This window comes from Chrysemys picta, chromosome 8 (assembly GCF_011386835.1).
Source record: "Chrysemys picta bellii isolate R12L10 chromosome 8, ASM1138683v2, whole genome shotgun sequence".
In the NCBI taxonomy this organism is placed as follows: domain Eukaryota; kingdom Metazoa; phylum Chordata; order Testudines; family Emydidae; genus Chrysemys; species Chrysemys picta.
Window position 1 is genome coordinate 97,856,147 of NC_088798.1, and position 8,350 is coordinate 97,864,496.

Sequence of the window (8,350 nt, forward strand, 5' to 3'; positions counted from 1 at the left end):
TTTATTTTATGTATTGTATAGCCCTGACAATTATGGTCACATGTATCTCTCAATGTCAAAACCCCAGCTCCCTATGAGGTGATACAGTACATTGACATAATGAGCCAAGTATTCAAAATGTAGCCACTTGCCAAGAGCAGTTAAAATTCAGCCTCAGGAGCTCTAAAAATAATCAGCATGAAGGTGATGATTATACAAGTGACAAAGATACTGCAACTCTCAGAGTCCTCCTCTGAAAGGGAGGGTCATGCAACAAGGACATCCTGCAGTCCTTAGTCACAATGGAGGAGGTAAAGGCTGAGGTGGTACAGGCGGTGACCTCTGAATTTCCATCCCTTGGAAGGCTTTGCAGAGTTGAGGGTTGCTATCTTTTTGCAACGAATGACAAAAACAGTAAAGTAATGCACACTTTAAATAGCTATTTTTAATGTTAAGAACTTAGCACATATGTAGGGCCTGAGCCAGTGAGGCCAACAGAAAGACTCCCATTAATTCAATGGGCTTGTTGCTTAGCATTATTATTGAATGGTGCTTATTACACACTACTTTACATAAAAAGAAAATTTCAGTATTGTCATTAGTGGGTTAGAAGTAGAGATAAAGATGGAGCACTTCAGTCTTCCTATTCTTCTCCTCCTAGTTCCTATCTCTTTTCTCCCAAGGGTTCTCCTCATCTCTCCCCATAGCTCCTCCACTCTTATTAATTGAGAAGCCATAAGGTAGCTAATAAAGTAACAGGGAAACCTGCTTTTATCAATGTTAGATCACCTGCCCCCTCTTCAGTGCAGCTCACAGGACTTCCTGTCACTGACAAATGGAAAGTCATTTTATCTTGAACTACAGACAAATGCCAGGAGAGGCAGCAGTAAGAAAGTGGAATTTGATTTTCACATTCTATTCAGCTGTCTTTCAGGGGAGCGGGCACTTCCTCTTTATCACACGGGCAGGAAGCAATTACAGCTGATGGTATAAATATGAAACTAGCACCTGGCTAGAGTGATTAGTGCTGTTAGCAAGAGGTGGTGAAGGGAATAGTGGCTACTTAAAGGTGTTATGAAAAGAGTTGCAACAGACTAATGAGAGGGAAACATTTCGATGAACCAAAACTAGTTTTTGACACCCCAAAAAATTTAGTTACACTTTGATTTTAATTTTGATGCCTCCTGCCACTTCCTGGTTTAGGTTGGGACACAACAGGGAACACTAAAATTAACCAGAGACACATTGTTCTTATGGTATTTCATATCTAGACATATGGGAAATCTCTGAGAAAGCCTGACCTTGCTATATTTTCAGCCTAATCACCAGAACGAGCTTCCTCAGCAATATCTGGAAAGACCTGAGGTAAAACACAGATGCCTGTGCAAATCAACTCTCTGAAACCTCTTGATCTTTCATGCTACAGTTTCTTTTTAGACCACATCTACAATCATTAGTAAACTTAATAAAGGAACATGGTGATTTTGGCAATTGCAAGTATACTTAACATTTTATCCTAGCTCTTTTTCATCCTGTCCCTTCCAACAGTCATTACACATTTATTAAGTGGCTCCTACAACTGACTCTTCTCACTTCTAAAAATGACTAGATCATCAGCATAGAACATATATCTAGGTTCAGTCCCTCTTTCCTTATCTTTCCTGACAAACCACTCTCCTTCACAGTTTTATCTGTATAATTGATGAACCACCCATGACATAATTTATAACCCTGTCTAGCAACCTTGTAAGCTGCACACCAGTCATTTCAGAATTGCACTCTCAACTCTCCTTGCTTGCAGCACTAGCCGGGTCCTATAAAATATTTTTTTTCCTAAGCCATCTAAAACAATCTACTGGACTATACAAAACTGCAGCAGCACAATTAAGAATATAAAGTTATAATTAATATTTCAGACAATGGAGGAATGTGTAGAACACTATTAAAACTGGGGTTAGGAGAACAATATCTGAAATCGGAATTTTCTCGAGCACAGATCATCCCCTTGCTGCTTTTATATGTTTGGAGGGAATTAAAGTCTGGTGGGTCTGAGGAAAAAGGAATGGGGAGAGGAGAATGCTACCTCTGCACAATCATTCCTCATTTACTCTAAGTCCATGGTTCCCCTCCTGGGTGTCCTATGGGAAAAGTTATCTTCAGCTAGGTCAGTGGGGTGGGGTGGAAGGGAGTGGGTACAGCCACTCTCCATGGCATTTCTCAACACTGCTGGGAAACATAGAAGATACTGGAACAAATAATTTTAAAAATCAACTTGTAAGCACCTGGAGGACAATAGGGTTATAAGGAATGGCCAACATTGATTTGTCAAGAACAAATCATGTCAAACCAACCTAATTTTCTTTTTTGACAGGGTTAGTGAATAGTGGGAAGCAATGTTTGTGATATAAAATTGATTTACTAAGGCTTTTGACGGTCCCACATGACATTCTCATAAGCAAATTGGGGGAAACGTGGTCTAGATGAAATTACTAGAAGGGCACAAAACTGGTTGAAAGACCATACTCAGAGTACTTCTCACTGGTTCACTATCAGACTGGGAAGGCATATCTAGTGGGTTTCCACAGGGGTCAATCCTAGGTCTAATTATTCAATATTTTCATTAATGACTTGGATAATGGAGTAGAGACTATGATTATAAAATCTGTGGATGACACCAAGCTGGGCAGGGTTGCAAGCACTTTGGAGGACAGGATTAGAATTCAAAAAGGCCTTGAACAATTGGGGAACTGGTCTGAATTCAGCAGGATGAAATGCAATAGAGACAAGTGCAAAGTACTTCACTTAGGAAGGAAAAATCAAATGCACAACTACAAAATAGGGAATAAATGGCTAGGTGGTGGTAGTAGTGCATAAAAGGACATGGGGATTATAGTGCATCACAAATTGGATATGAGTCAACAATGTGATGCAGCTGCGAAAAAGTCTAATATTCTGGAATATATTAACTGGAGTGTTGTATGTAAGATATTGGAGATAATTGCCTCGCTCTACCTCAGGGGTCAGCAACCTTTGGCAACCATTCGCTGGGAATGGCGAACCGTGGCCACTGGGAGCTGCGGGAGGCCGTGCCTGCGGACAGTCAACATAAACAAACTGTCTCGCGGCCCACCAGTGGATTACCCTGATGGACTGCGGGCCGAGGGTTGCTGACCCCTCCTCTACCTGGAGCTGGTACCTCAGCTGGAGTACCATGTCCAATTCTGGATGCCACACTTTAGGGAAGATGTGAACAAAATGGAGAGAGTCCGAGGAAAGGGGGCAACAAAAATGATAAAGCTTTAGAAAACCTCACCTATGAGGAAAGGTTAAAAAAAACTGGGCATGTTTAGTCTTGAGAAAAGAAGACTGAGGATGGACTAGATAACAGTCTTCATATATGTTAAGGGCTGCTAGAAAGAGGACTGCAATCAATTGTTCACCATGTCCACTGAAGGTAGGACAAGTAGTAATGGACTTAATCTGCAGCAAGAGAGATTTAGGTTAAACATTAGGAAAAAACCTTCAAACTATAATGGTAATTAAGCTCTAGAATAGGCTTCCAAGGAGGTTGTGGAATCCCCATCAATGGAGATTTTTTAAAAACAGGTCACCTGTCAGGGATGGCCTAGATTTACTTGGTCCTGACACAGCACAAGTGGTTGGAATTGATGATTTCCTGAGGTCCCTTCCAGCCCTACATTTCTATGATAATATGCATCCCCACCAGAGGGACAGAATGAGAGCACCAAAGGAACATGGATCCCATTTGAGCAATGCTGTCATGGAGGGGCTGGCAAGCATAAAACAGTGCTTCAACATGGCTAGCTATGACCAGAGACAGATTTAAAGATATCTGCAGATCTAGGGGAAGGCGTCCTTCCCCACTCCACAGGTGTGGTATAAAGCCTGCCTATAAGCTTTTTTTTAAAAAAAAGGCAGAAACTCCATGAACACGACACAGTTTCCAGTGCCAAAGGTTGTGAAAACGTAGCTAAGGGATGATCTAGCCCCTATTCTGTACATTTCATCACATCATTTTCATCCTGAACTTCTGATGTTCAGATTAGTGTAGTTCACTTTCACCTAGTCAAGAATTATCAGACTCTCTCTTCTATGGAGTAGTACTGAATACATAAATTTCCTCCCAGTTTCATTCAAATTATTTTATTAGGAATGTTTTTCTGCCATAGTAGACAGGATCCTAGTACAATGAGATATATTCTTTTAATTATTGCATCTCTTGCAATTCAGCAGAGAGTTTCAGTGGGACATCACCATGACCTGCAGACATGAAGCAATCTGTATCGCTCCAGCTGTAAATGCATCAAAAATGTCCCCTGCCATTTCCCAAAGTTCTAAAAGACAAAAGCTTAGAACTGTTCAGTAAAAGAAATCTTATCTCATAGGCAATGCCACTGTTCCATTTCTCAGAAATATAGAGGGGTCTTTTATTTTTCTCAAAGGGTCTTTCATGTTCTTATACTTTATTTTACAACATTTGCAACACCCCCCATCCTCTTCTCCTCCCCACACTATGTCGAATGTCCAAAGATAATGCTGAAAAGGACCAACAAACTGAAAATCTAATAAGTCTTTATGCTTTTCTTCTTCATTTTTCAATAGCTAAGAAACTGTAGTCAGAAGACCATGAAAACTTCTAAAAATAGGAGTGTGATCTGATTTATCACCAAGTTATACTGGAAAATACATTGATAAAACAGCCCCTGCTTCTATTTTTAGTAGTCATTCATCAAAACATGCATGAATGAGTACACATCTTTTCTACTTAGTGGCCCCAGGCATGTAGGTTTTGGTATATACACCACCACCCTGCTATCTAGACTTCCATTACAAGCTTAGAGGGATGTATACAAGATCCAAAGAAAGGGATGGAGAAAGCTCAGATAGAATAGTTTGCAGATGTGTCATGTACAATAAATGGTGATTAGAGATGCAGTAATAGATCCACAATAATTACCAAGAGCCTCATTGCTCAACCCCTTTGTCCACATGCACTGGGATGCTTATGGAGGATTCTTCCCTCTGAACCCACATGAAACCTCTACTGAACAAGTTTATTATTTGGATAATAATAAACCAGCACACCAGGATGAGGATTTGCCCCCTTGTAAATAACCTGCTACTATGTGGTGTTGATTTTGCAATTGCATGGTCAACACCATGTGTTGGAAGAGACATGTCCAAACTCCTTACATGCAACTCAAAAGAATGAATTGCATTTATGTTTCCACAAGCTCCAGAATCACAACATGGATGTATCCCTCGCTGCTCACCACTTCATCTGTTCTAAACAGTTTCATTCTTTTGCTACTGGCTCAATGTATGGGTTCCTTAGGCCTGGTCTACACTAGGCGTTTATGTCGAAGTTAGCGCCGTTACATCGAATTAACCCTGCACCCGTCCACACTGCGATGCTATTTAGTTCGACATAGAGGTCTCTTTAATTCGACTTCTGTACTCCTCCCCGACGAGGGGAGTAGCGCCAAATTCGACATGGCCATGTCGAATTAGGCTAGGTGTGGATGGAAATCGACGCTAATAGCTCCGGGAGCTATCCCACAATGCACCACTCTGTTGACGCTCTGGACAGCAGTGCGAGCTCGTATGCTCTGACCAGCCACACAGGAAAAGCCCCGGGAAAATTTGAATTGGAATTCCTTTTCCTGTCTGGCCAGTTTGAATCTCATTTCCTGTCTGGACATCGTGGCGAGCACAGCAGCACTGGCAACGATGCAGAGCTCTCTAGCAGTGATGGCCGTGCAGTCTGTGAATAGAAAGAGGGCCCCAGCATGGACTGATCGTGAAGTCTTGGATCTCATCGCTGTGTGGGGCGATGAGTCCGTGCTTTCTGAGCTGCGATCCAAAAGACGGAATGCAAAGATCTACGAGAAGATCTCTAAAGACATGGCAGAGAGAGGATACAGCCGGGATGCAACGCAGTGCCGCGTGAAAATCAAGGACCTGAGACAAGGCTACCAGAAGACCAAAGAGGCAAACGGACGTTCCGGATCCCATCCCCAGACATCCCGTTTCTACGAGGCACTGCATTCCATCCTCGGTGCGGCCGCCACCACTACCCCACCAGTGACCGTGGACTCTGAGGATGGGGTAGTGTCCACGGCCGGTTCCTCAGACATGTTAGGGGACGTGGAAGATGAGGAAGGAGATGAGGAGGGCGAGGCAGTCGGCAGCGCTCACAACGCTGATTTCCCCGACAGCCAGGATCTCTTCATCACCCTTACAGAGATCCCCTACGAAGCGTCCCCAGCCGTTACCCCGGACACAGAATCTGGTGAAGGATCAGCCAGTAAGTGTTGTAAACATCTAAACATTTATTTTTAACAAAACAGGAATATTAACAATTAAAAGAATGGGTTGTTCATGATTAGTGTGCCCTATGCTCTTAACGGTTTAGTCACGGGCAGTGCAAGTTTTGAAAAAAAATCTAGCAATGTCCGGTTTTCAGTGATTGTCCTGCACAAGCCACTCTACTGTTTATTCCCTGCTACTGCAGCTACAGTAAAATGTGGTCTATATGTCCGGGGATAGAGCAGTAGTCCTCCTGGGATATCTCCACGAAGCTCTCCTGGAGGTAACTTGAAAGCCGTTCCATGAGGTTCCTGGGGAGAGCGGCCTTATTGGGTCCTCCGAAGTACGAGACGTTGCCGCGCCACGAGACTATCACGTACTCGGGAATCATTGCTCTGCATAGCAGGGCGGCATACGGCCCTGGTCTTTGGAGGCTTTCCCGGAGCATTCTCTGTCTGTCGCTCTCAGAGATCCTCATCAGGGTGATGTCGCCCATGGTGACCTGCTTTTAATTAGGTAGGGGAATGTTAGTGTTGGGACTGCTTTCCCGTTCCTTGACAGAACTGTAACCGCTGGTTTTTAGCCACGCGGTGGAGGCGGGAGAGGGGCAGCCGAAAGGGATCGTTCCCGGGGACAGCCGCGAGGGGGTGGGACAGGGGCAGAGTTCCCGCTTGCCGGATTGCTGGCTGCAGGAACTGACATAGCTTTAAATGTGAAATGAGGGCAGTGGTAATCTAAAAGTTTTAAACTGCCACAAGTGTACGGCTTACCATGTCTGCCTGCAACAGAAATTCCGTTGTGCTGCCCCGCTTCTCAAATGTGCTGTGCAAGACCCCAGGCACTGAATGCGAAGGCCGAAAATTCGACCTTGTGCTGAGTGCGCATGTGATAGGTGCTGTGCATGGTCTTGTTCACAGAGAAAGACTATGTTCTTTGTTCACAACTACATTTTTCTTTCTGAGGAATTCACTCCCTTTTTCCCATTTCCACAGCCCCATCTGCGACTGTCTCACAACCTAGCCTGGAATCACACTCCCAGAGGCTAGCGCGGATTAGGCGTAGGAAGAGGAGGACACGGGAGGACATGTTCTCTGAGCTTATGTCCTGTTCCCAAGCCCAGGCAGCACAGCAGACCCAGTGGCGGGAGAACTTGACCCGAATGCACCAAGCCAACATGGATCGGGAGGAGAGGTGGCAGCAGGAAGACCAGCAGGCGACTCAAACGCTGCTTGGACTACTGAGGGAGCAAACGGACACGCTCCGGCGCCTTGTGGATGTTCTGCAGGAACGGAGGCAGGAGGACAGAGCCCCGCTGCAGTCCATCTCTTACCGCCCTCCCCTGCCACCAAGTCCCATACCCACCTCACCCAAAGTGCAAAGAAGGAGAGGCGGCAGAGTCCCTGCTAAGTCTCACTCCACCCCTGCAGAGAGCTCTAGTAGCAGAAGGCTCTCATTTCCCAAAATTTGAAAAGTTCTTTCCTTCCCGCCTGACACAAGCCCCCGTCCAAGTTTCACCTCCCAATGCCATGTGTAGTTGATAATAAAAAATACGTTTCTGTAAACTACTGTTTCAATCATGTTCTTTTGGAGGAGGATGGGAAAGGGGGTTGGTAATTGGACAGGACAGTCACCTTTGGCAGGGTACATAGTCGGGGGCAGGCACAGCAGCAGGGCACATACACAGTGCAGTGATGCAGTGACTAGTTACCCTGGTTAGTCTGGGAGGTTGTTTTCATGTTATGTGGTGGGGGGTGGGTTGCTCTGTGACTTTGTGGCAGGGGAGGGCAGTTACAGATCTTAAGCGGCGGTCCTTAGGCAGGATCACAGAGCCACACAGCAGGGGATCTGTAACCGTCTTCCCCCTGCCACAAAGTCACATAGACCCCCCCATACACACAGTCCCGATCAGGAGGGGTGACAGGCTCCGTTGAAACAACCATCCCACCGCAGCGGAGCCTGTCAATCCTTGAGTTTAGAAGCTGCATTCGCGTCACTACACTACACCCGCTCCGCACCACAGTCTGCGTCCCAGTTTTAAAAA

At 45.0% G+C, this 8,350-nt stretch overlaps 1 protein-coding gene across 1 annotated transcript; it reads left to right on the forward strand.

Annotated features, from left to right (window-relative positions):
- Positions 1-5,329: 5,329 nt before the first annotated feature.
- On the forward strand, positions 5,330-8,054 carry LOC135973190 (uncharacterized). The gene is made up of 2 exons (XM_065554999.1): positions 5,330-6,307; positions 7,302-8,054. The coding sequence occupies exons 1-2, from the start codon at positions 5,731-5,733 to the stop codon at positions 7,775-7,777; spliced, it is 1,053 nt and encodes a 350-aa protein (XP_065411071.1). The 5' UTR covers positions 5,330-5,730; the 3' UTR covers positions 7,778-8,054.
- Positions 8,055-8,350: the final 296 nt, after the last annotated feature.